At 67.2% G+C, this 26,334-nt stretch overlaps 2 protein-coding genes across 2 annotated transcripts; one reads left to right on the forward strand and one right to left on the reverse strand.

The window, feature by feature from the left end:
- Positions 1-124: 124 nt before the first annotated feature.
- On the forward strand, positions 125-4,637 carry ARF5 (ADP ribosylation factor 5). Its single transcript, XM_066994947.1, has 6 exons — positions 125-310; positions 966-1,046; positions 2,542-2,651; positions 2,903-2,974; positions 3,884-4,009; positions 4,120-4,637. Exons 1-6 carry the CDS (start codon positions 244-246, stop codon positions 4,204-4,206), a joined length of 543 nt encoding a protein of 180 aa, XP_066851048.1. The 5' UTR covers positions 125-243; the 3' UTR covers positions 4,207-4,637.
- A 4,304-nt stretch (positions 4,638-8,941) lies between these two features.
- PAX4 (paired box 4) lies at positions 8,942-14,109 on the reverse strand. Its single transcript, XM_048052627.2, has 9 exons — positions 13,796-14,109; positions 13,046-13,176; positions 12,749-12,964; positions 11,742-11,832; positions 11,230-11,421; positions 11,038-11,120; positions 10,109-10,175; positions 9,831-9,907; positions 8,942-9,580 (listed from the first exon to the last, which is right to left on the reverse strand). Exons 1-9 carry the CDS (start codon positions 13,806-13,808, stop codon positions 8,990-8,992), a joined length of 1,461 nt encoding a protein of 486 aa, XP_047908584.2. The 5' UTR covers positions 13,809-14,109; the 3' UTR covers positions 8,942-8,989.
- Positions 14,110-26,334: the final 12,225 nt, after the last annotated feature.

Genomic DNA, 26,334 nt, shown 5'->3' on the forward strand with positions numbered 1-26,334 from the left:
CGCGCCGGGTGCCAATCAGGAGTCAGCAGCGGCCGGCAGCGAGAGGCCGTGCGGGGGGCGGGGCTAACGCAACGGGGGGCGGGGCTAGTTTCTGAGGGGGCGTGGCCTGCGACGAGGGGGCGGGGCTCGGGGCTCGGGGGCGGGGCCTGTGGCGCGGCGGAGCTCCGGCAGCGGGGGCGCAGCGCGGCCGCCCCCACCCGACCCGGCCCGGCCCGGCCCGGCCCGTCCGTCCCCGCCGCCGCCATGGGCCTCACGGTGTCCGCCATCTTCTCCCGCATCTTCGGCAAGAAGCAGATGCGGATCCTGATGGGTGAGCGCGGGGCCGGGCCGCGGGGGCGGCGGCGCGGGGCCGGGGATGGGGAGGGGAGGGGGTGGGATTGGGATTGGGATTGGGATTGGGATTGGGGATGGGGATGGGGATTGGGGATGGGGTGGGATGGGGATGGCAACGGGATGGGGATGGGGTGGGGACAAGGATGGGGTTGGGGAGGGGATGGGGTGGGATTGGAACTGGGATTGGGATTGGGATTGGGGATGGGGTGGGATGGGGATGGCAACGGGATAGGGACGGGATGGGGATGGGATGGGGACAAGGATGGGGATGGGGAGGGAATGGGGTGAGATTGGGATTGGGACAGGGATGGGGTGGGATGGGATTGGGATGGGGATGGGATTGGGACGGGGATGGGATGGAGATGGGATGGGGTTGGGATTGGGATTGGGATGGGGGTGGGTTGGGATGGGATGGGGATGGGATGGGGATGAGGATGGGGTTGGGATGGGGTGGGGTGGGGACGAGGACGGGATGGGGATAGGATGGGAATGAAATGGCAATGGGATGGCAGCAGGATGGGGACAGGATGGGGATGGGATGTGATGGGAATGGGGGCAGGATGGGGATGGGATGCGATGGGGCAGGGAGCGGTGCCGGTACCGGTGCCGGTGATGCCACCTCTCCGCTGCAGTGGGTCTGGACGCCGCTGGCAAGACCACCATCCTCTACAAGCTGAAGCTGGGCGAGATCGTCACCACCATCCCCACCATCGGTGAGCACCCGGCACCGGGCAGGGCCCCACCGGGCACCGTCACCCCATGTCCCCAGGGTGGCGAGGAGCGGGACGTGCTGCCGGCCACCCCGGTGCTCCACTGCTGCCCTCCCGGTATCCCCCACAGGCTGTGCGGGTGGGGGGCCTGGCTCTCACCCCAATGTGCCACCTGTGGTCACCACCGCAGGCATCCCGGTGGCCCGTCCCTGCCCAACCCGCAGCACTGGGGCTGAATTTGCCGCGCTGGCATGCTGCCTTCTGGTCGGTGTCACCGTGGCAGGAGACATGGTGTCCCGCCAGCTCCCGGGCAAAGCCTTGGGCTAGGTGCCCGATGCCAGTCCCCGGGCTGGTGGAGCAGCATCGGGACCTGTCTGAGCCACTGGGGCAGGGAGGCTGGGGCTGGTGCCGTGGGGTGCCCCGATGGCCGGTCCTGCGCTGGTGGCCGGGGTGAGGGGCAGAGAGCACCCGTGGTGGTGAGCTTGCCGGTGGCATGAAGCTGGGAGGAGAGGTAATGCACCAGAGGGTCGTTCTGCCCTTAGGGGGACCTGGGCAGGGAGAGCAGGGTAGAGGAACCCCCCAAAGCACAGCAAGGACAATGCCAAGTCCTGCCCCTGGGGAGGAGCGGCCCCAGGCACCGGGACCTGCTGGAGAGCAGCTTCACGGTGAAGACCCTGGGAGGTCTGGTGGGCAAGGGAAAGACACACGAGGGAAGACCAGCACCCCTGGCTGCGTGGCCAGCAGGTCCGGAGAGGTGCCCCTGCCCTCTGCCCGGCTCCGGTGAGACACCTCTGGGTGCTGGGTCTGGTGCTGGGCTCCCCAGGACAAGGAGGACGGGGGCTGAGCCCAGTGAGGGGTCACAGAGCGACCAGGGGCTGGGGCATCTCCCACGCGAGGAGAGCTGGGACGGCTCAGCCGGGAAGAGGCGGCTCGGGGGCATCTCGTCAGTGTGCAGGAATCCCCTTTTGGGGGGGGGGAGCCAGGCTCTTCGCGGTGCCCAGCGCCAGGGCCAGAAGCACTGGGCACAAACTGGGGCCGGCAGGCTCCCCCTGGCCCCCAGGCAGCACTTCTGTGCCAGGGCCCTGCCGCAGGGAGGCTGTGGGGTCTCCTCCTTGGAGGTCTTCAACAGCCACTGGCTCGGGCTGCAGCGGGGGCGGCACTGGGTGGTCTCCAGGGGTGCCCCCAGCCCCCGCCGTCCGTGGTTTGGGAGGGTGAGCATCCGCTGCGCTGCACTGCAGAGGTTTTCCAGGGGATGCCCTTGGGAAATGGCTGGGGCAATCGCGTGTTGCTGGTGCTGGGCAGCCAGCAGGGCCCAGGGGAACGTGCTGGGTGATGCTTTAGGGAGCGGGGACGCTCGGCTGAGGGCAGAGCCTTCGTGGGTGCCTCTCCGAAACAGCCAGCCCGTGGCACCAGCGCAGGCTGCGCGTGGCGGTGCTCCCTGGGGGAGCGTGCCCGTGCCCCTTGCTCTCCTCCCCATGGTGCCCCCCCACCTCTGCAGGGTTCAACGTGGAGACGGTGGAGTACAAGAACATCTGCTTCACGGTCTGGGACGTGGGCGGGCAGGACAAGATCCGGCCCCTGTGGCGGCACTACTTCCAGAACACGCAGGTACGCGGAGCCGGCGTGGCCGTGGGCACGGCACGGGGACCCCGTCGGCCCCAGTGCTGCCAGTCATCGGGATGGGACCACGCGGGCCTTCCCCGTGGGCAGGAAGGGTCCGAGGTGGAGGAGCCCCTGGGGGAACTGGGTGTGGGGCAAATGTGGCAGCACTGACCCCCACGGTGCTCTGCCTCCGCGTGGCCGGGGGCCGGGGGGGCCTGTCCTCTCCGCTGCCCGCTGCACCCCGGCCTCTCCTGCAGGGCCTCATCTTCGTGGTGGACAGCAACGACCGGGAGAGGGTGCAGGAGTCCGCCGATGAGCTGCAGAAGATGGTGAGTGGCATGGGGGGGGATGCCAGCTCCCCAGGAGAGCTCTCCCCAGATCGGGGCTGCCGGCACAGGGCGTGCTCCCTGGGGATGGGGCTCGAGGGTCAGATGGCGGTGACAAACCACAGGGACCAGGAGCACTTATAAAGGGGAAAATGGCCAAGAAAATGCTGGATTATGTTACAATTAGCCAGGGCTTTGCCGGCTGAGGCACTGAGACCAGCGGTGCTGGAGCCCACGGCCGGGACCCATCGTGCCACGGCAGCACCCAGCACCGGCTCACCGAGCGGGGCGCGGTGAGGCCTGGCGTGCACGGGGAGGGCAGGCAGCTGCCAGAAACGACGTCCAAAAGCTGGTCTGGGTGGCAGGGATTTCACACTCCTTGGCTTGCTGGGCGCAGAGCATCCTCGGGGTGGGAAGAGGGCGCAGAGCGAGCACGCAGCAGCCTGGGAGCGGGGTGGAAGGACAGCCCGGTGCCCCCCGGCTGCTCCCCCTCGTCCGCAGAGCCCCGTTCTGTTTGAGGCAGATCTTTACTCTGCTTTTGCTGGGAAGACCCCGACAGCCGGCTCCCCTGGCCCTAGCACGTTTGCAGCAGTGATCTTCATTTCGGAGGAGAGCGGTGCCCTCTGTCACCTGGGGCCGTGCCACGGGGCTGCCGGCCGTCCCGTGCGAGCGCAGCGTGGGCGCAGGGCTCGGGAGCCCCAGCTGCGGGGACACCGATGCCTCCAGGCTGCAGGAGCCCTGGGGTTTTCCACGCTGCAGGGTTCCCATCGAGGCCACAGGGTGCAGGGACTCGGGGCTGGAAGCTCGGAGGTCACCGAGCCCAACGGGCACGAGGGAGGCGCAGGGAGGGGGCAGAGGAGCCGGAGCCCTCCTGGCCCCGTGCCCGGCTCAGCCGTCCCCACCTCTCCGCAGCTGCAGGAGGACGAGCTGCGGGACGCCGTGCTGCTGGTGTTCGCCAACAAGCAGGACATGCCCAACGCCATGGCGGTGAGCGAGCTGACCGACAAGCTGGGCCTGCAGACGCTGCGCAGCAGGACCGTGAGTGCGCGGGGACCTGGGGGGGCCTCGGGGCCACCGCGGGGCGTGCGGCCGGGAGCCCGTTCCCCGCCTCGCCGCCTGCCACCTCTCCTTCTCCCTCTGTTTTGCAGTGGTACGTGCAGGCAACGTGTGCCACGCAGGGCACGGGCCTCTACGACGGGCTGGACTGGCTGTCGCACGAGCTCTCCAAGCGCTAGCTGCAGCCGGCAGCGTGGGGCGCAGGCGGGCCGGGGGCGTCTCTCCCAACCGCTGTTCTCTTTGGGTTCCTTTACTTAATTTTTTTTTTGTTGTTTTTGGGGGGGGTGTTTTTCCTTTCCCCCCAGCGTGGCCTCGTCTCTGTGTGTTTATCTGGTAGGACTTGAACCTCAAGGACTCTTCAGGCAGCTCTGCCTCGCAGCGCCTGCCTCTGCCCCGGCCGCTGCGTGCCGGCCGTGCCCTGCCTGCGAGCGTCCCCCTGGGGAGCCTGCGGGGCCGGGCGAGGGGCTCGGGCTGCGTGGACGCCGCGGGAAAGGAAGGATCCTGCTTTTTATCCTTCCACAAACTGTACAGTTCTCTCGGGGAGGGGGCGTATGGCTGCGTAACGTGCTGTTGTACGTGGAGTAATTAAACACCACCACTTTGTACCCTGCGCCCGGCGCGTCCCTGCTGCCTCCGGGGCTGCCTTGGAGCCCCGCTCTCCACGTGCAACTTCAACGAGCGTCTTGGGGCAAGGGGATTTGGGCCTCAATGCAACCTCGCCTGCACCGTGCTGGGACACAGAGGAGGTGGGCAGAGGCTCTCAGGTGTGTCCCGCTGTCCCCTGACCCATCCTATAGCTGCCCTGGTGCACCAAACCAGGAGAGGTTTGGTGGTTTGCTCGTGGCCAGTCCTGCTGCCGGGGCCACGCTGGGAGGGACGCCCTCGTGCTGACACGCAGGGTCACCTCGGGCCATGTGCTGCAGGGATGCTAATTGGGTTGTAATTAGTGGTGCTGCACAAAGCCCGATGGCAGCAGCGGAGCCGCGTGCGCTCAGCCGCTGCCTCCCCGCCGCGTGGCGATGGCAGGGGATGAGCTGGGGGGGCACCTCCACATGTGGGCCCCGCGGCCCCTCCCAGGCACGGAAGGCGATGACGGGCACGGAGCACCCCCGGGGACTGCCGGCAGCGTTGCCACACGCGTGTGCAGGGATGTGAGCATCCCCCTGCCAGGCACACGTGTCTCCCAGCTGCGTGCCTTGCAGGAAGGTGCTCCCCACGCTGAACTGAGCTGTGCGCTGCTGGTCCTCGTGGGGACGCGCTGTCCCTGCGGGCTGTCCCTGCGGGGTGGCACGTGGGCAGCGCGCTTGGGGCTGGTCCTGCCCGTGCCCCTTCCCCTGGGGCAGAGATGGGAACTGGGGGGCTGCGGGTTCCCACAGCAGTCCCGGGCTCTCCGACTTCCCCCGGGTTTCAACCCCTCGTGCTTGGTTTTGCAGCTGCTGCGGGGGCTCCCGTTCCATGCCGGCTGTACAGCCGCATGCCAGCGTTTTATCCGGATTTGTTCTGAAGCCCCATCGCTCAGGTTCCCAGGGCTCAGTGCTGCTGTCCCGAGGCCCTGGCTCTGCCACTGGAGCCGACGCAGGTCCTTGCCTTTGGTGGAGAAAAGGGGACTGGCTGGGCCAGGGGGTTCCCTGGGTGCTTGGTGCGAGGCTTCCCGGGAGAGCGCAGAAGTCCTGAGAGCGGGGCTATGGGCAGAGCACGGACAAGAGGCAGATGTCCCCGGGGGGCCCTGTAGTGGGGTTAAGCCATGTCCTGGGGGGGACAGTGGGGTCCTTTTCTCAGCTTGTTCCCCACGCCTTGGTCCTGCCCTGCACGTGCAGCCTGAGCTCTGGACCCTGCGGGGCTGTTCCTGCACCGAGCAGCCCAGTGGCTGCTGTCCCCCAGCTGGGGAGCCCCAGGGCTCAGCAGCTCCTGGTCCCTGCTTCGCCCCGCGAGGATTTCCGAGCCTGGCTGCTGCCCCTCCGGTGGTGGCTCTCCTCTGGCTTCGAGCCCTGCAGGGGCAGCAGCCTCGGGCTCCCAGGATTTCAGCTTTCACTGCGGGCATCCAGCAACGCACGATGCATCCCACTGCATCACCAGCAGTGCTGGGGAGGCGAGGCAGGAGCAGCTTGGCGGGGTCTCACGGCGTGCATCCACCCTGCCCCACGCGGGGCACTAGGCTTGGTTTACAGCACGGCCAAAGAAGTCCTTGGGGGGCTAAGAGGGGGTCAGGAGAAGCCAGGACCCAGCTGGTGGGGCATCGGCCGCTGGATCAGCCGTGCCTGTCAGCTCCTGGTGCTGGGCTTCCCCCAGACTCGTGCACGGTCCTGCTGGCACTGGGGACAGCTGTGTCCCCTTCGCCCTGGACAGCCTGGAGCAGTGGTATAGGGGAGGGGGGGACTCGACCTGTGCTACCCCTCTCCCAGTGGCAGGACGCACCGGGGAGCCAGAGCCCAGCCAGCCTGCTCTCAGAGAGCTGGGAAAAAAAAAAAAGCGTGAGTAATTTAACGCCCCATTTACCAGCAGCTCCTCACGCCCGGCCTGGCCAGCAGCCTCAGGCTGAGATGAGCGGCGCCCTACAAATGGCAGTGGGGTGGCTGCGGGTGTCGCTTTGGCACCCAGCCGCTGCCACCTCCAAGCCCGGGAGCTCCCACACCCTTTCCTTCTCCGTGACCCTGTGCAGCCCCCCAGACCCTGTGCAGCCCCCCCAGACCCTGTGCAGCCCCTCCAGACCCTATCCAGCCCCCCTGCTTGCCCTGCCTCGGTCCCTTTGGGTGCTGCTGGCCCCATGTCCCCCCTGCAGGTGGCTGTCCAGCTCCTCCAGAGCCCCCTCTCCTCCGGCAGCGCGGCTGGAGGTGCTGGGACGCGGTGGCCGGAGGGGACAGGACACGTCCCCACGGCCGCAGCGAGGTCCCCATCAGCTCCAGGACCCCGGGGGAAGGAGACCAAGCGGGGGTGCTCGCTGCGGGCTCGCTTCCCGGGACAGGAGGTTTGCAAATCTGCGCGGGGCATCGCAGTCGCAGCTTGGCTGGGGGTGAGCACACGTCCTGGCTGCATCCGTGCTGGGGAAGGAGCCCCCTCCCCACTGCCAGGCGCCCCCCAGCTGGATCCCAGCGGGCTCCCGGCACCCTCACAGCATTTTGGCTGCCCCACATCTCTGGCTGCCCAACCAGCCCCTGCAGACGCGGACCGACACCAGGCAAATGGATCCCACTGGTGGCGGCGTCCTGCACCGTACACTGACCCCTGCGGGGGCCTTTGCTGGTGGGTTCAGCAGCTGCAGCACCAAACCTGAGGCCTGGGCCCCCACCTATAAGCCAAATATTAGTTTTTACATGTCATGTTTTTTTCAGGCAATTTTGTTTTTTAATGTTTTTGGAGGTCTTGGTATGAAAACGCTGTTAGCATCCCTGTCCCCATGTCACCCCCCCATCCCTGTCCCCATGTCTCCCCCATCCCTGTCCCCATGTCTCCCCCATCCCTGTCCCCATGTCACCCCCATCCCTGTCCCCATGTCTCCCCCATCCCTGTCCCCATGTCTCCCCCATCCCTGTCCCCATGTCACCCCCATCCCTGTCCCCATGTCACCCCCATCCCTATCCCCATGTCTCCCCCATCCCTATCCCCATGTCTCCCCCATCCCTGTCCCCATGTCACCCCCATCCCTGTCCCCATGTCACCCCCATCCCTGTCCCCATGTCACCCCCATCCCTATCCCCATGTCTCCCCCATCCCTGTCCCACGCTGCCCTCCCCATCCCCATCCCCACCCCTGGGGCTGACCGTGGTCAAAATCCCCGGGCCTGGCTCACCCCAGCACTTTGGGGGTGAGCCCCATCGCCTGTCCCTGGACATCCGAGCAGTGCCCCAGTTGTGGCACCAGCTCCTGGGAGGGATCACGGGGCTTGGGGGGCACCAGGCACTGGGGCAGAGCGTGGGGGGAGCGGAGCTGGCGGTGCCCAGGGCTCGGGTGGCCGGGAGCATCCGTGTCCGCATCTCCTGACTGCACCCAGGGGCTGGAGAAAGGGGTGTGGGAACCAGCCTGAGCGTTCTGCAAGGCTGAGCGATTGGGATGTCACAGCTGCATACTCCTGGGACGCGATTTTTTTTTCTCTTAGAGATACCCGTGGAACATTTTTTTTCTTACAAAAATATTTTTTCCTGTTTATCGAGCACTAAGCTGGAGCTGAGGCTTGTCCCGGGGGAGAAAGGGGCCCTTGCGCTGCCCAGGCCAGGGGCTGTGGGGTGCGTGGGGACGGTGACAGCCGAGCCGTGTCCCCGCACGGCCACCCCTGAGCTGTTTTCTCTGGCTGAAGGAAGCGATCGGTTTCCTTCGAATAAAATGATGCCCCGTGCTGGTGGTGGAGGCGATCGTCGTCCTGGCTCCGTTGTTTTAAATTCAATTTCTAAGCAAACAAAACCCCCAAACTTTTTATTTAGAACAAGGAACAAAAGCACGGGGCTTTCTGGGGCTGATTTTTGGTGCAAGCTGTTCTCCAAATCGATGCAAGTTAGTACAAAATTTTGGTCCTTTTTTTTTATGGTCAAGGCCCTGATGCAGGGACGACGTCCCCGGCTCTGCAGCGTGCTGCCAGGGAGGCAGGGGGGTGTCGGGGCCGGGGGTGTCAGAGCTGGTGCCCCCCAGGCAGGGCTGGGGTCTCCCTGGTGCTTTCCCCCGGCCCCGGCGGTGGGATGGGAGCCTGGGCACCCGGTGCCCCCTCCTCACGTGTGGGCACCGCGGTTTTCCGACCGTAATTTGGGGTGTTGCAGGCAGGAGGGGACAAGAGGCTTGAAGCAGAGCAGGGGATGTAGCTGGGGGCACAGCGGTGACACCGGCAGCCCTTCTGCGAAGGCCGGGAGAGGGCTGGGATGGGGACACGGCACTGGGGGGGTGACAAACCCTACGGTGTGGCAAGGGGGGTCCCCGAGGAGCCTGTCTCCTGCTGCCTGCCCCCCCACCAGGGATGTCACCACCACCACCCGGCTGTCACCGAGGCGTGCGGCCGTCCCTGACCCGCCCCGGTGTGGTCTGGGGGCCACGTGCCGGACCCCCCCCAGCCTCGCCGAGTGCCCTCAGAGCCAGGGGCACCCGGGTGCGTGGAGGCGGGCGAGGGGCTCGGGCACGCAGCAGGCGGCAGCGGGGTGCAGGTGGGCACGGGGGGGCAGCAGGGCGAAGGGGGGGCCCTCCCGGGGCTGCCAGGGAGCCGGAGGGGGGCTGCCGCCAGGGGCCAGGCCTGCGGGACGGCACACGGGGCTCAGGCAGTGGGGCCAGGGACACCCACCCCACTGCAACCCCCCCACAGGGGCCGGGGCCGGGCAGGGAGGGGGAGCAGCTCCCCGCACCCCCCTGCAGCCCCTGGGGCCCCGCTCCGCATCGGGGGCTCCCTCCCTGGCCGTGCCCGGGGGTCCCAGCCCCCGGGGGCACCCCCTGCCCCGTGGCCCTTTTACCGCAGCAAGCATTGTCGCGGGGGCTGGAGGTGCAGAGGTGCAGCGGGGCCGGGGGGGCCGGGGGGGTGCTGAGGCGGTGGCTGTGGCCGTGGAGGGTCTCCAGCGAGGTGGCGGGGGCAGGCGGGAGGTGCTGTGCGGGGAGCAGAGAGCGGGGCATCACCGAGCAGCCGTGGGGTGCACCGGGAGCAGGCTGCGCTGCAGGGGGCTTGCGCCCTCGGGGGCAGCTCCTGGAGCATCCCCCGGGGGGGGGGCACACTGGAGCCCCCCCATCTCCCGCACGTCCCAGCCCTCTGGGGTGCCCCCACGGCAGTGGCTGGGGGGTGCCGGGGGGCACCGCAGCCCCCCCCCGGGTGCAGGAAGAGGCTCGGACCCCCTCCTACCTGCGCAGAGATGGGGGCTGTCACGGCGGGGGGGTGCGCAGCGGCCCCGGGGGGCAGGATCCAGTCGCACCAGGAGCCTGCGTGGGGAGAGCGGGAGGGCAGCGCGGAGACCCTGCTTTAGGGCTGGGGTCTCCCTTCTCTGGGGGGCACAGGGAGCAGCCGTGCCCCCTCCCCAGCCCAGGCTGCAGCCGTGCTCCCCCCCCAAGGGCAGCCCCCAGCCCCTGCCCGGGCACCGGGTGCGGGTCCCGTCCCCGTCCCCTCCACCCAGGGGCTGTCACCTGCACCGGCCTCCAGCCTCTGCTTGGCCTCCCGCCTCCACTTGGCTCTTCTGTTCGAGAACCAGACCTGGGAGAGGAGGGAGGGGGTGAGGCTGTGCCCCCCCCCCGGGCTGAGCCCCCCTCCCTCGGTCACGCTGGGCTGGAGACCTGGGGCTCTGCCCGAGGCCGGCGGTTCCGCTGGCGGGGCACCGGCCCTCGGTGTGGGAGGAGTGGGGCTGATCCTGCCTCTCCTCCACCGCGGCGTTCGTGGGGTTGCAAACACGCAGGCTTTGCGGTGCGGGGCCGTACGTAGCCCGGCACGGGGGGCACGGGGCAGCGCCAGGAGCACAGCACGGACCTTGGCACGGGCTGTGCCATGCAGCGTGCCCTGCATGCCCTGCAGCGTGCCCTGCAGCGTGCCCCAGCTCCGCAGCGCTCTGCTTCCCTCCCTGTGTCCCCACCCCCTGGCACCGTCCCGGGGCCCAGCACCATGCCCCCAGTGGGGCAGAGCCGGGCAGGGCAGGACCCCTCCGCGAGGCCCTGCAGCGTGTTACCTGTGACAGACCTCCAGGGCATGGCGACTGCTGCCATGGAGCGGCCTGGGGGTCCCCCACCCCAGCACCCCGTGCTTGCCCCCAGCAGACAGCAGAGAGCAGGAGGAGCAGGCAGGTACCGATGGAGCAGCCCTGCCCCTCTCCTGGGGACGAAACCTGCTGGCTGGGGGTCCCCCCCCCCCCCATTCTGGCACACGCACGCTGCCCTGCCTGAGCCTGTTCCCACCTCTGCCGCCAGCAGCAGCGTCACGATTTGGAGACGTCCCCGCACGCCGAGGGACATCAGAGCAGGAGGGAGCCCAGGCTGGGACCCCCCCCCCGGCCACCCCAGCTCCGGCCAGGCTGTGCTGCCCGCCCCGCTCAGGCTGCAGCCGCCGCGTGGCCGCCTGCTCCTACCCTGATGGTCGTGTCCAGCAACCGGGTGGCCGCGGCCAGTCTCTCCCGGGTGGCGGTGTCCGGGTACTGCCCCCTCCGAAACTCTGCGAGGGGGTCGGGGTGCAATCAGCCCCTCCGTTGGGGTGACCCCCCCAGTGCCCGTGGCGTGGGGCAGGTGCTGACTGCTCAGCCGCCGTCCTGGCGGCACCGCACCTTTCTCCAGGGCCTCCGACTGCTGGCTGGTGAAGACCGTCCTGCTGCGGTGCTGGGCGCCCGGCGGGAGCTGCCGGCTGGACGTGGAGCCCCGGGGAGGGCGCTGGGTCCCCGGAGCACCAGCCGTACCAGCTTCAGGGGGCGAGCAGCAGCCCGGGGGATGCGGGATGGAGGTGGGGGTGAGCGGGGAGGCTGCGGGGACAGAAAGGGAGAAGGAGCCTGGGATTGTGCCCGTGGGGATGCCCGGGAGGGGCAGGCAGGGGGCAGTGAGGGACAATGAGGGGGCACAGGGGCAGTGCGGGAGTGTGCGGAGGAGCAATGTGCATGCAGGCGTGTGCGTGTGTGCATCCATTTGCATGTATGTGTGCACACGTGCATGTGTGTGCATGTGGCTGTGCAGCTGGGAGGCCGGCGGTGGCAGGAGCTCTCCGTGCACCCAGAGCTGGTCCCTGCTATGGGTTGCAGCCCCCCCCAGCCCCTCTCCCCGGGACCTCACCCCCAGCCAGCCTCACCCTGTGGCAGCGGGTCCCTTGCTGAAGCCCGGCCGGCGGCGGGGCACGGGTCCCTCTGCAGGCTCCTCAGCACCCGGTTGATGGAGGAGACCTGGGGGGAGAGATGGGGCTGTGCCGCCGGCAGGCTGCGCGGCACTGCGGCTGCAGGGTGCTGCGAAGGTGGGAGCGGGGTCCAGGAGAAGCTTTGGGGCAGCGGGGGCAGCCTGACCCAGTGCCAAGGCAGGGAGGAATGGAAGCTGATGCCCCGGTGCTGGTCCCTGAAGGGCTCTCCTGCGGCCATGCCAGGGCCACCGCGCACCTGAGCACGTGCCAGGGATTGTCCGTGCTGGGGACGTGCCCGTCTGCTCCTAACGGGGCAATCCGCACATAGGAGCTGGGGTCCGTGGGGTTATCGTGGTGGGTCTGTGGTTTCAGAACACGGCTCTCGGCTGTGGGGGCTGCACTCCGTCACCTCTGCCTGCCGGGTACTTGCGGCAGACCCATCGCTACAGCAGCCAAACGCCAGAGCCAACACTGGACTTGTGTGGGAACGGCTGCCAGGGCTCTCCGCCACCGTGCTGCTTTAGCTCAGAGGCATCGTTCCCCTCCCCTCCCTGCCCAAGGCTTTTCTCCTCTCTCCAGGAAGCCCCAGGGACAGATCCCAGCCCTGGGCAGCACCCTGCCCTCCTCGGGACTCGGCTGCTGCTGCGCGTCGCCCTTGGGGTGGCACGGGGCACGGCGGCTGGGTGTGGATGGGGACAGGTCCCCGGGGACAGGCAGGCGCTGTCCCTGCAGGGTGGATGCCGCGTGTTTCCTACTGCAGGCGGTGGTCTCAGCTCCCCTGGCTCATCCCCACAATCCGTGCTTCACTCCAGTTTGCTTCTTGCTGTCCCTCCAAGCATCCCTGCGTGCCCACTCCCTCCCCAGTGCGGGACCCCCACCCACAAACCCCAGCTGTGGGCTTGGACCCTGCGTGGTGCCTGACCCCGGCATCCCCATGGACCCCCCCCCCCCAAGCCGGGACTCACGCTGGGGGTCCGGTTGCTGGCGCAGACGCCCTCGGCGTGCAGCTGCCGTCGGATCTCCCAGGCGAAGAGGGACGGCTGCTCCCGCTTCAGCTGGGCGATCCGTGCCACCACCTCGGGGGTGGCCGTGCGGGGCTTGCTGCCCCCGATGGCCTTGGGCTCCACGGCCCCCGTCCGGTAGAAGCGGCCCAGGATCTTGCTGACGCAGCCGTTGGACACCTGCGGCACGGAGAGGCTGGGGGGTGCTCAGCGGGAAGGGGGGGGGGGGGGGAAGGGCCAGGACCCCCGGCCCCGGCACACCTTGAGGCTGCGGGAGATGTCGGAGGTGCGCACGCCGCAGGAGGCCAGCTCGATGATCCGCTTCCTCTTGCAGGCAGGGAGGGGGCGGCCGTTCACAAAGAGCCCCCCCAGCTGGTTCACGCCGCTGGGGCCTGGGGAGAGGCCAGGCGGGAGGGGACAGGGGACAGGGCTGGCGGTGAGGGGGGTGCTGCCTCCCCTTCCCTGCCCAGCACTCCGGGGGGCTTTGCAGGGCGAAGGACTGGGGCTGGGGGGGAGCCCCATCCCCTGTGTGCTGAGGGGAGGTTTGGTGGGGCCAGGCAGCGGGACTGAGCTCTGGTGCTGCTCGCTTGTTGGGGTGCGGGGTGCAGGGGTGCGGGGTGCTGGGGTGACCCCCTGTGTGGGTGCGGGCAGGGTGCAGTGGGACCAGGCAGGGACAGGGGGACAAACCCAGGTGGTGCCAGCAGAAACAACACCCCGTGAAGGGGCACAGGGAGCAGGACAATCCTCCCGGCAGCAGCAGAGAGCAGGGGCTGCACACATGGGGGTCCCAGCAGCAGGGGTGGGCAGGGAGGCACCAAACATCAGTCGGGGGCCAGGAGGACCCCGCAGAGCCACGCGCCTGTCAGCTGTCAGCACCGAACGCAAAGCGGCAGGGAACAGCAGCCTCCTTGTCACAGAGCGGGGGCTCACAGCACCTCCCCGACGTCCCCAGGACCACGGATGCAGGGACTCTGCTCCCCGCAGCCACCCTGGTGCAGCCGCGTTGCTCACCTTGATGCTGCATGGCGAGGCTTCACGGGGCTTCCCGTGCCAGAGAACTTCCAGGTGGTTTTTCTGAGGGGGGGATAAATCAGTGCCAGCGTCCAAGGCTCGGCCAAGTCCCCTGCCCACTATCCTGCGAGAAGGAAGGGGAGCAAAAGCATAAATACCAGGAGGATGGAAATGTTTGAGGGCATCAGAGCATTTGGAAAATCATCGCACTCCAGGGCAGTGCAAACAGAGCTGGGGCACCCTCGGGCTCAGAGGTGCCTGGGGAGGTGCTGGGAATGCTGCCTGCGCTGCACCAGCACTGCCTGTGCCCCGGCTTTGCGGAGCCGCGTCCCGGCGCCTGCGTGCGCCCCCATGGACACACTGCGGCTGGTGGGGGTTTCCCTGTGCCCACCCCAGAGCCGGGCTGTCTCAGGGACAGGAGGTTCTGGGGGCAGAGGAGCTGGTGGGAGACTGGCAGGGACACGGTCTGAGTGTCTCTGCAGCCCACATCCCGGCTCTGCCAGCGGCCGGGGGATGCGCACACCTCGGGGAGCCGGTGACCTTCAGGCCAGCACCGGCTGACGTCTCCAAACCTCCCCGGCTGCAGCAATCCACAGCTCAGGGGCTCCCCCTGCCAGGGGGGGGTCCTCCTGTTCATACCCCCATGGGGGTTTTGCATCTCCGAATTGGCCCAGTACTTTTTTGAAAGCACACAGCATCAGGCTCCCTTTTATCCCGTGCCAGCCCTCCCCCTGCCCTGCTCCGTGCAGCCGGGCGCGCTGCCTCCTGCCGCTGCCTCCGGACAGCCCTGCTGCTGCTTCCCTTCCATTCCCCCAGTCCTATCACTTCAGGGGACAGAGAGCAGTGCCTCCCTCTTCTTCCCCTGCGTCCTACCAGGATGTCACAGGCTTCTGCCTCTCTCTCATCGCCTCTTCTGCTGTGAGAAGCTGCCACACGCGGCGCTTTCCTGGGACTGGGGCTCGGGCAGGGCACGGGGGAAACGCAGCTGCAGCCAGGCGAGGGAAGCGGAGGTTTGCAGCACAAAGCACAGAGTGGGGATGGGAAGCAGGGGTGCCACGGGTCCCCTGGGTCTGGGCCACTACCCCCGTGAGGGGCTGCTGTCAGCGCTGAGCATCCCCAGCCTCCCGGTGCGTGCAGCGCTCCGTGCCCGCAGGGTGGCTGCACCCAGGGGTGAACGCTGCCCTCAGCTCTCTGCATGGCCTCCGGTGGCACTGCCCTCCTCTGAGCCTCCTCCAGCCTCCCCTCGATTCATTTCGAACCCAGCTGATCTTTCCCACATGAATCAGAACTGCACCAGCCTCCCTGGAATCCCTCCAGGTCCACGCCGCTCCGCGTGGGAGCAGGACCTGGCAGCCGCAGGAGCGCGGTGCCGCGGGCTCTGCGGAGCTGCTGCTGCTTTGCACCAGCCCGAGAAAAAGCAGGATCGGGAGCTCTGTTTTCATGTGCAGCCGCTCCCGTGCTGATTCACAAGCCGTTTATCACCCACTTGAACCCCTCTCTGCTGCCTGCCCGGCAGCTCCAGGCACAAGTGCGTGAGCTCACTGCTTCCCCCGCTTCCGCGCAGGCAGCGTCACCGTCTCGCAGCGTATTTATGCCAGGGCCGTGGTCTAGCTCCGTGCTCTGATTGCACTGCCATAAATCCAGGGTTGCTCAGCTGCAGACAATGGCGTGGGGCTGGATTTACAGCCCTGTGTCGCCCAGCCAAGGGACATTTGCGAGGGACAACCCGCTGACGAGGAGCCTCTCCTCCTCCAGCCGGAGCCACGCCATCACCTCTGGCAGCTCAGCAGACCATGGCCGGGCTTCCCCACGCACACGCACACTTCCAGAGTCCCCGAGAACTTTCCCAAGTCCCTCAGTGCTTCTGTTTGCCTGCTGCACCTTCCCTCACCCCAGATCCTGACCTCAGGCATTCCTGTGGATTGAGACACCAACACCACAGCCTCCTTCCTCCGGCACAGCAAACCGAGGCAAACCCCATGGCACCAAACCCCCCTGGAGTAAGCACCGCCCCACATGCTCCACGAAACGCAGCTTTAACTGGGGCTGGGGGAGCAGCCCCACTGCGCAGCCCCACGTCTCACTGTGCGGAGGGGATTGGGGGTGGTTCCAGCGAGGGCACTGGTGCCAGCCCCTCTCACAAGGAAAAATCCCATTCCCCTCCCTGCTCATGCAGTAGCAGTTGTGGCAGTTGTTGAGCAGCGTGCTGAGCCATGAGGTGCCACACGGACCTGTGGCTGCTGCTGCAACTGCTGCCTTGATGAAGTCGCAGGCAGCCTGGTGCACACCCGCTAAACCTGGAGTTTAACCTGCAGTACCCCAGAAAACTCCTGCCCGTCCCCAGCACGAGGGTCTCCCTGCCGGAGTCTCCTAATCCCACAGCAGCATTTGCAATACCTCCCCGCACAGCTTGGGGATGTTGTTTGGAGACACTGATTGTGATTACAAAGTTCAACAAAAGCAAAATAAATCCAAGTAACTCAACCACAGGGACAGCTTGGAGATTCCTCTGAAACGCCAACAAGCAGTGCACCCGGTCTCCCTCTCCGCCAGGAAGGGGATGGATTGCCTCTGAGCACAGCACGGGAGGCTGTGCATGGTGGCAGAGAACAAGCCTTTCCCACCAGGACGCGTTTCCCCGTGGGGTCAGCGTAGCCCCGCTGGCATTCCCCAGCTTTGCGCCAGCCGAAGGCTTGGCCGGTGCTCCAGCGGGACACCCAGGGACTTCTCTCCCCACGGGTGCACTGGGAAAGCCAAGAATGGCTCAGAGGTGTGAGCTCCTTGGGTCCTGCTGGGGGACCTCAGCTGTGGCCAGAGTGGTGAGTGCGGTCTTTGTGCACGCAGAGGTGAGGCGAGGTGAGGAAAGGAAAGGAGTAAAAGGGACAGGAATGGACTGGGGTAGAGCAGAGCGGACCGTCCCCAGAGCAAGCTCCAAACCTTGCCAGTGTTAAAGCATCCTCGCCACCCCATGGCCGTCAGGAATTGCTCGCTGTGGCTGCACAGGTGACCCTGCCCTGACCAGAAATCGCAACCCCGCACTCCCCACGCAGCCCTCCCACGTCTGAGCTTGCCCCGCGCAAAACTCTGTGTGTGCAGCCGTGCGTGGAAGCGTGCACACCTGTACGTGAGTGCACGCGCGCACACAAACCTGAGTGCGCTTTTGTGCACGGATGCACGTTTATACATGCACACCTTCCTTCCTTGGTGCAAATCTGTGCACCTGAGCGCACTTTCGTGCGTGGACGCACATTTATGCACACACACCTCCCTTCCTCGGTGCAGGGGTGTGCCTGTGCACACCTACACGTGTGCCTGTGCTCATGCACGCACCTGTGCTTGTGCCCATGTGTCCACAGCCGCTCGTGCACGCACGCGTGCCCATGTGAGCGCGTGCCCGCGCATGGGGGCTCCCGGGGGGGGGGGTCGGTACCTGTGGAGCCGAACCGGGCCGTCCTCGGAGCCAGCCGGTGCTGCCGTGCTGCTGCCGTGCAGGGCTGCTCGAGAGGGAGCGGGGCCGTGATGTCACGGGGCAGGAGGAAGAGGAGGAAGGGGAGGAGAGGGCGGCCCCGATGGGGACCGAGCAGCCGCTCACCAGCCCACGCCGCCTGCCCCGAGCCCCGGCGGAGCCCCCCGAGCCGGGCAGCGGGGCCGGTGCCGGTGGGGCCGCCGGTATTTCAGCACCAGCGGGCGGCGGACAGCGTGTGCCCCGCCGCATCCCGCCCCGAGCATCCCCGCAGCCCCCGGCGGAGCCTCCCCGGAGCCCGGCCGGTGCCCCGCGAACCCCGGGGGCTGCACTCCCGCGTCCCCCGCAAAGCAAACAGGGACAGGCTGTGTTGCAGACACACCTGCCATATGGTAGAGTGCTTCGGATTCAATCATAAATCGAGGCCAGATTCTGTTTTATTACGTAGATATATTTTTTTTCCTGCGTTGAACAAATAGAAGGCGGCCCGGGGTGGATGGGCACCGCGGGGACTGCCCCTGTGTGCAGCCCGAGGCCCGGCACAGATGGCCCCCCTCGCCCGGGCCGCAGATAAAAACACGTTGTAAACCTTTCAAGTAAAATATTTGAAGAGCAAATATTAGCAAGCGAGGAGCCCTGCGACGCGGCCCTCTTCGCCCAGCCCCGGGAGTAATTGGCCATTATTAGCACCCCGCTCCCGGCCCCCGCTCTCCCCGCACAAGAGGCCGCCTTTGAAAATGCCATATGCTCCGAATTACACATTAACCACAGCCCTCCGGGGCACGGGCCCGGGCCCGGACCCAGCCCCCGGGGAGCCGCGGCGCAGCCCCCCCGAAGGCCCCGGGGCGCCCCGGTCCCCCCCGCCCCTTGGCCGCCCGCGGGAGCCGGAGCCGGGGCCGAGCGGCTCGGGGAGCGCTGGCAGCCGGGGCCGGGCCTCCCGCTCCGCTCCGGGCACCGGGGAGCCCCGGCGGAGCCGCGGGGCCGGGCGAGCCCCGTGCGTAACGCGGCGCCGGGGAGCGCGGCGCGGGGCGCGGCGGGGCGCGGGGGCCCCGGCGGCTCCGGGACGGCCCCGCCGCTCCCCCCGGCGCCGGCCGCCTCCGGTCCCCGGCGGCGCCCCGCCGCCCCGGCCCCCCGCCGTGCCGCGGCCGTCCCCGCCGCGCACCGGGCAGGGCGCACGGCGCGGCCTCTCCAAGCGGCCGCCGCCGCCCAGGGCCTCGCCGCTGCGCCCCGAGCCGTGCCGCGCCGAACCGGGCGGCGGCTGCGGGCGGGAGGCGGCGGGGAGCCGCGGGGGTCCCGGCGACGCGGGGCCGGGCCGGGCCGGGAGCTGCGGGGAGCGACCCCGGGCTGTGCGCACCGGGGGCCGAGCGCGCAGGCGGCGGCCGGGGGAGCGGCGCGGGGCACGGGCCCGCGCGGCGGAGGCGAGCGGTGCCCGCCGCTCCCCCGGCGGCGGAAGGAGCCCGCAGGGTCCCCCCCCCAGCTCGGGGCGGCCCTCGGAGCCCTTCGGGCCGGGGCAGGGCTGGGGAAAGCGGGAGCGCGGGGCGCCGGGCCGTGCGTCCTGGGCGCAGCGGCGGGAGCGTGAACGGCGGCGGGGACGGGGCGAGGGCGGGCACGGAGGGGAGGAAACGTCCGGGGAGACGAGGGAAGGCGAGGGAAAGAGAGCTGGAGAGGTGGAGAGATGGAGAGGTGGAGAGGTGGAGAGGTGGAGAAATGGAGAGGTGGAGAGGTGGAGAGGTGGAGAAGTGGAGAGGTGGAGAGGTGGAGAGATGGAGAGGTGGAGAGGTGGAGAGGTGGAGAGGTGGAGAGGTGGAGAGGTGGAGAGATGATGGGATGGAGAGATGATGAAATAGAGATGTGGAGACATGGAGATGTGGAGAGGTGGACACGTGGAAATGAGATGTGGAGACACGGAGATGTGGAGATCTGGATACAGGGAGAGATGGAGACAGAAACATGAGAGATGGAGAAGTGAAGAGGTGGAGAGGTGGACAGGTAGGCAGATGGAGAGAAGGAGAGTTGGAGAGACAGGGAGAGAGGGAGTTGGAGGAGTGGGGAGATCCTCCAGGCCCTGCCGTGCTGCCTGCAGGTTGTGCTTGTTTGCATCCTGTCCACCTGCCTCTGCATCTCCGGGAAGAGCTCTTTGCAGGCATTTCTTTTACTGCCGGAAGCATGGCAGCTCTGGTGTGCATCACACTGGGACAGTTTTGGGGCAGGGACAGGACACGGTGGGATGGTGTCAGGCAGGTGCTGACAGGAGGGCAATCCTGGCAGTCGCAGAGTGGGGGGCATGCAGCAGGGCAGCCTGCAGTACCCAAAAGCAGCGCTGGGTGCTGGCACCTTGCTCCCCGTCCTCTTCTGTGTTCCCCTGACCCTGAGCCCACACCTCCTGTGCCATGACCTGACGGGCGTGCAGCCCTGGCTTGGGACCTCCACATACTGTGCTCCAGGACCCCCTGGGCCTCTGCTGCTCATGTTATGCCTGGAGCTCACAAAGTGCCGTGTAAATACCCAGCACTGCAGCATGCCTCAGAACCCAGTCCAGAAAGTCAGGGAGGGTTTTTGCACCTTAACAACTTCCACATTTCCGCTGTGTGCTGGGATGACGGATTGCTATTCCTGGTGAACTTGGCCGTGTCACAGGCACTGCTGTTTATCATCATGGCATAATTACTGTTTCTCCAAACCAGTAGTTCATTTCAAAGCAGAACACAGCTCGCTTCAGCCTGGCCGTGAACATCAATCCCAGGACCTCCGCTTCAGACCCACTTTCACAAATTTACCCCTAAGAGGTGGGCAGGGAGCTCCTGGGGATGGAGAGGGTTTAATGCTGCTGCTGGAGGGGGCTCAGTGGTGGTGTCTGCAGCTCCTCCCTCCCCTGCCCCAGCACAGCCACAATTCTCTCATGTGCAACGTCCTTCCCTGGGAGACCACCACCATGAGGAAGACGCTCCAGTCCTGGTGCAGGCGATGCTCTGGCTGTGGAGGAGCCGGGTTCTGAGCACTGGGAGCCAGGGAGCCGTCTGGTGGGAGCTGCCTGGGGGCAGCCCCCTCAGAGCAGCCAGCACCAGCACCCTTCGGGCAGTGCCTCCACACAGAGCAGGAATGGGAGCGCTGCCTGCGGACAGGTGGGGGAGGCGGTGCCACCTGGGGACAGGGCAGGGATGCTGTGCTTCCTGGGGGCAGGGTGGGGATGCTGTGCATCCCAGGGACAGGACGAGGATGCTGTCCTTCCTGGTGGTGGGACAGAGATGCCGTGCTGCCCGGCACGAGGTGGGTCTGGCCCAGTAGCCTGGGACGCTGCTGGCTGAGCACCTGCCGGCTGTGTCTGCCGTTGTGCCCCCAGTCCCTGCGCACGGGGGCTGGTGGGCACCGAATTTCCCCCCTCCCCAGGTCCTGACCATCCCGCTGCCCTGAGCCCCAGCCCACATGGGGGCCTGGGCATTCCCCAGGCAGAGCTGCAGCAGCCAGGCACCGTGGCTGGAGGGAGGGAGGAAGGACAGACGGACGGCTGCAGGACCAGGAGCAGGCGCAGCAGTGAGGGTGTGCAGGGGCTGCCCCACGTCAGTGTGCGGGGCTGAGAGGTGCTGAGGGGCTTGTGGGGGGGAGAGGGGGACTGGGGGGATTCACTGCTGCTTCTCACCACAGGCGAGCTTGGCATGAGCATGGCAAGAGCGTGGTGCGAGCACGGCATGAGCGTGGTGAGGCTCCCTGTACACCCGGGGAGCACCCTGCCCCTCATGAACACACGGCAGGTAATTAGGGTGAGCCGTTCCCCTTTGTGCAGAAGAGGGAAGGATTGGGAAGGAAAGGCAAAGCAAGGCCAGGCAAGACAAAGGGTAAGATGTGGTGGAAAGAAGGATGGATGGACAGAAGGAAATCGGCTGAAAGAAACCCAGTAGAGAGGCCACTGCTGGGTATTTTCACCCCCTGTAAGCAGTGCCCCAAAGTTCTCCTGGACTTTCCTCTGACGCAGTCTCTGTCCCCAGTCTGTGCTCAGACACCTGGGCAGGGGCATGTGCAAGTGCAGCTCCAGCCTCGAAAATCCCATGTGGAGCCTTTGTGGCATCCCCGCAGCTGGCCCCGCTGACGTCCTTCCTGGCATCATGAGGGGCGGCTGGGCAGCCTGCGGGGGGCCCAGCAGGAAGCAACGAATCTGAATACACATAAAAAAAACGCAGAAAGTTAAGTGCCTGACCCCAGAAAAAGCTTTGCTTTGCCATGGGTAGATGTTCTCCTGATGATAAGTGGCCAGTTCCAGCTGCAGCTTTTGCCCGGAGCAGAGTTTTGGTGCGGGGCTGTGCGGCACGGCTGTGGGTTCGTGACGATGCCCAGAGGTGGATGGGGCACGGGGCTGTGAGCAGGGCAGGCGGAGCTGGGCGCACCCATCCCTTTGTCCCCGTTGGGTGGCATCCCGACCCCTGGCACGCAGGTGAGTGAGGCTGTGAGCCGTCTGCCACCGGGGCAGTGCCCGTCCCTCGGGGCTGGGACTGGGGGCCACAGGGCACGGCCCCCCCATGGGGCTCTCCGGAGCTGCTCCCTTCTCCCTCCCCCTGGTGCTGCAGGGACCGGAGGGCAGGGAGCCCGCATGGCCCTGCACGGCTTCCCTGGCTCGGATGCTACCGGGGGCAGCTCCAGGAAGGATATCAGGGGGAGGAGGAGGAGGTGTAATCTCGGCTTCCTCGCAGTCATGCCCCGTCCCTACTGCACCTCTGGCAGGTTTGCTTCTGAGCCTCAGCTCCCAGGACTGGAGCAAGTCGGTGCCTGGCTCAGCTGCGCCCCGAGAGCAGCCACCAGCAGCCAGGTCCCCCTGCCACCACTGGCACCAACGGGGGTGTGCCAGGGTGTGGGGGGGGCTGTGGATGTGTTTGCAATACTTAGGACGTCCCAGGGAGAGGGCAAGTCCTGGGGAAGGAGCTGAGGTGCTGCTTGGGACCCGCTCGGCAGCGGGGCGGTGTTGGTGCATCCGCGTGTTTGCACGGGGCGTGGGTCCAGGCGAAGGGATCCGTCCTTGTCCTCATCTCCTCGTTTAGGTACGTCGTGGGTCTGGCTGACAAAGACACCTGCGTTGATATAGGGTGCTTGGATTTCTGCAGGGCGTTTGACTTAGTGCTGCAGGACGTTTTGATTAAAAACCGCTCATTAAGCAAAACGAGCAGAGCAGACCGCTCATTAAGCAAAACAAGCCAGCTCCCGACGGAACGGAGATGCTGCTCACGGGGGGGCAGCCCACTCACCTTCCGAGCAATGCTTTGGGCTGGTGGCATCTCCCGGTGACAGCGGTGTCCCCGTGGCACAGGGACAGGACAGGACAGCACCTGGGAGCGGGGGCGGCCGGGGACCGCCATGGGCCAGGGGATGGCTGGGGAAGGAGAGCCCCCGGGGGTCACCCCCAGCCCTGAGCTCTCAGGGCAGACGTGAGCTCTGCTGAGCCTTAATTAACCCCTCGCTGCGATCGGCCCCAGGCTTCGGCGGGCGGCTGGGCGCTGCGGAGCTGGCCACGCTGGCCACGCTGGCCACAAGGGCTTCGAGAGCCTGCGCTGAGCGGAGCAGCTCGTGCCGTGTTTCCAGCTCTGTGCAAACCCAGGCAGGAGGTGACGTGGTGACGCTCAGGGCATCGCTGCAAAGGTTTCCCTGTGGCCATGGCGGGCAGATTTGGGCCCTTTGCTGCAGGGAGCACGGCACAGCCCATGCAGCCGGCCCCTCCGTGCCCAGCCTGGAGCAAGGCACAGACAGCCCTGCCTGGGGGCTGAGCTGCTCCCAGCTCATGGGACACGGCCGCATCCTGCTGGTGGGTGCTGCGGGCCTGTTCCCCTCCCAGAGACCGGTCCTCGATCCCACCAGAGATGTCCAGAAGGGGTTTTCCTCCTCCGGGAGCCAGCCTGGGTCCAGGCTGACATGCAGCTTTCCCGCCAGGGTGTGATGCTCATCAGCACTAACGAGCCGGAGCGGGGAGCAGCCCCAGATCCCGGCCCCCTCCGTGCCAGGCCCGCGCTGGCGTTGGCTCCCTGGGCACCAGCGATGCCGAGCTGGGGGGCTGGGGGTGGGGGCAGCTGCCCCTCTTCCCCCCTGCCTGCCATGCAGCCCCGCACGAGGAGAGCGCAGGCACGGCTCACGTCCATTTATCCAGGTAACGCGGTCAGCAGCTCTGCGGCACCAGGAGCTAGGATGGAAGCGATCCTGGCCCGAGGCTTTTTGCAGCCAGATGCTCCCTTGCTCCCTTTGCAGCCAGACGCTCCTTGCTTGCCGGTGCCCGGGGCTTTTTCAGGCACCCCCATAGCGGCTCCGTCTCCCAGTGCCCCCGAGCAGGGGGCAGGGGGGGCAGGGCGTCCCCATCCCGCACAGACTCTGCCGACCTTTCCTCCCCTCCCGTCCCACTAGCGGGCACGCAGCCTGCACTGGGGGATGTGTGGTGTGAAGGTCGGACCCCGCAGCTCCTGGGGCTGTTTCACCTCTGGGGAGTTCCCACGGGTGCGTTTCTGCCCCCCCTCCCACCTCTGCTCAGAGGGGTTCAAGCGTTGTCCTCGCCTGCCCGCACCCTGTGGGCAGCCCCGCACCCGTGGGTCCGGGGAGGTCCCGGTGCTGTTTGGGGGCTGCGCACGGGGCGCTGAGACGGGGGCTGACTCCTGGAGCACTTCTGGGAATTGCTTACCCGCCCTGCCGAAAGGAGAGCAGGGCGTTCAGGAGCTTGGGCATCCAGCGGTGGCTTTCCCTGTCCCCTGGCTCTGGTTCCCCAGCCTTGGCACCACGGCTCGTCCCTTTATCCAGGCAGCACTTCAACAGGGCCGAGCGGCCACGGTGTATTTCGCTCGGGGAGCAGGAGCCTGGGTCTGGAAATTCCTGCTGGGAGGGGAAGGGCCCCGGGCAAGGCAGGAGGAGAGGGCGAGCATCGTGTCCTGCCCCACCGAGAGATGGATGCGATGGGAAGAGGGTGGCAGGGAGGGGGGCAGCGCAGGGTGGTGCTGGTGCAGCAGGGTGGCCTGCGGCGCCGCCGGGGGCACGGACACCCCCACTTAGCCAAGAGCAGGGCAGCCTTCGCCTCCCTCCGCCTGCACGGGGCTGTGCCTCGTCCTGTGGATGCGTCTCACACCACCTCAGACCTTGCTGGGGTGGCTGCAAACCCCCGGGGGCTTCGTGGGGAGCTCCCGCCCCGTGCCCCCAGCCCCGCAGGGCCGCACCGTCCCCATCCTTCCGGGCACGGGGGGGCTCAGCTGGGGTGTGCACAGCGCAGCGGGGTCAGCTCCGTGCCCCCACAAGCCAGTCCCTTCCTCCTTGGGGCTCCTCTGCCTGCCGGGGGCTGCTTGGGGCCTTTCGGGGCTCTCCCAAGGGGGTGGCTCCCACTCCTCACCTCGAAAATGAGGGGGCGGCTGCAAGGAAAGTGCTCTTCTCCTACGGGAAGCGCGCTTCGGAGTTAAAAGCCCCGGTGAGTCACCAGCCGAGCGAACCTGCTTAGCCCAGTGCTCCCACCTACATCCCACCTTTCTTCAGTCGGAAAGGAGGGTTATTAAACTATCCTGGCTGAAACAGGCGGTCCTTGGGCTGGGGGGAGCTGCAGTGGGGGCCATGCTGGGGCACTCTGCCCCAGCCCATGCAGGACAGGGCTCGGGGCTGTGGGATGGGGCTCGGGGCTGTGGGACAGGGCTCAGGGCTGTGGGATGGGGCTCATGTGGGATGGGACTTGGGACTGGGACGGGGCTTGGGGCTGTGGGACATGGGTTGGGGCTCACTGGGCTGTGGGATGGGGCTCGGGGCTGTGGGACAGGGCTTGGGGCTGTGGGATGGGGCTCATGTGGGATGGGTCTTGGGGCTGTGGGACGGAGCTCAGGGCTGTGGGATGGGGCTCAGGGCTGTGGGACCAGGGGGCTGTGGGATGGGACTTGTGGGACGGGGCTTGGGGCTGTGGGACATGGGTTGGGGCTGTGGGATGGGACTTGGGGCAGTGGGACGGGGCTTGGGGCTGTGAGATGGGGCTTGGGGCAGTGGGACAGGGCTCGGGGCTGTGGGATGGGGCTTGGGGCTGTGGGATGGGGCTCGGGGCTGTGGGATGGGGCTCGCGGCCGTGGGACGGGGCTCCGGGAAAGCGGCACAGGGAGGCTGGGTGCAGGCGGGCCGTAAATCATGGTAAGGGAGCGGCCGTGCCAGGCTCGCGGGCAGGGGAGATGATTTCCTGCCCTTCAAGCGCCATCGCTCATCCTGGCGCTCGTGAATCACGGCACGAAATATTAAAAAGGAAAAGGGGGAGAAAACAAACAAATCGATAAATCATCACCAAACAAGACAGAGCGAGAATATTAAAACCCGCCGAGGGCAGGGACGGGTGGGCACCGTCCGACGGGGGGGGCGCTGCCCCGGCAGCCTGCCCCAGGGACCGGAGATTTCGGGCAGGGCAGCGCGGTGCCGGCACAGCTGCACGGGGCGCCGGGACCACCGGCACCCACCGGGAAGGGGACGAGCCCCGCGTTGGGAGCACGCCGTCAGCGTCCAGGCTGCCAAACGCCGCTGGAAGACGCCGGCAGGGTCTGGTCTGTCCCGAGGGCACAGCACAGGCTGCGTCCCATGGGGACCTTGCCATGCCGTGCCTGCTCCTGGGCTCTGGGGAGCGGCTGGGGCAGCGGGGCCGGGTGCGGGGTGGGTCGGTGCCGGGGGCTGCACGGGGCTCTGAGACCCTGAGGTCCGGGAGTGAGTGGGGTCTGTGCGTGACTGGGGTCTCAGCGTGACCTGGGGTCTGTGCGTGCCCTGGGACCTGTGCGTGCCCTGGGGTCTGTCTGTGAGTGTGCCCTGGGATCCTCTGCATGCCCTGGGGTCTGTCTCAGTGTGTGCCCTGGGGATCTATGCGTGCCTGGGGTCTGTGTGTGATCGCTGCGTCGCCCTGGGACCTGTGTGCGCCCTGGTGTCTGTGCATGCCCTGGGACCTGTGTGTGATCTGGGGTCTGTGCGTGCCCAGGGATCTGTGTGTGTGCCCCGGGACCTGTGTGCCCTGGGGTCTGTGCGTGCCCTGGGATTTGTGCATGACCTAGGATTGCTGTGTGCCCTGGGACCTGTGTGTGTCCTGAGGTCTGCGCGTGCCCTGGGATCTCCGTGT

This window comes from Anser cygnoides, chromosome 1 (assembly GCF_040182565.1).
Source record: "Anser cygnoides isolate HZ-2024a breed goose chromosome 1, Taihu_goose_T2T_genome, whole genome shotgun sequence".
In the NCBI taxonomy this organism is placed as follows: Eukaryota; Metazoa; Chordata; class Aves; order Anseriformes; family Anatidae; genus Anser; species Anser cygnoides.

Excerpts from the sequence above, each read along its gene's own strand:
- ARF5 (XM_066994947.1), top strand. The coding sequence starts at position 244 with ATGGGCCTCACGGTGTCCGCCATCTTCTCCCGCATCTTCGGCAAGAAG. Across the intron at positions 1,047-2,541 it reads CACCACCATCCCCACCATCG|GGTTCAACGTGGAGACGGTG; the intron begins GTGAGCACCCGG and ends CCACCTCTGCAG. Across the intron at positions 2,975-3,883 it reads CCGATGAGCTGCAGAAGATG|CTGCAGGAGGACGAGCTGCG; the intron begins GTGAGTGGCATG and ends ACCTCTCCGCAG.
- PAX4 (XM_048052627.2), bottom strand. Across the intron at positions 11,121-11,229 it reads GTCGGAGGCCCTGGAGAAAG|AGTTTCGGAGGGGGCAGTAC; the intron begins GTGCGGTGCCGC and ends ACCCCCTCGCAG. Across the intron at positions 10,176-11,037 it reads TGCTGGACACGACCATCAGG|GTCTGGTTCTCGAACAGAAG; the intron begins GTAGGAGCAGGC and ends CTCCTCTCCCAG.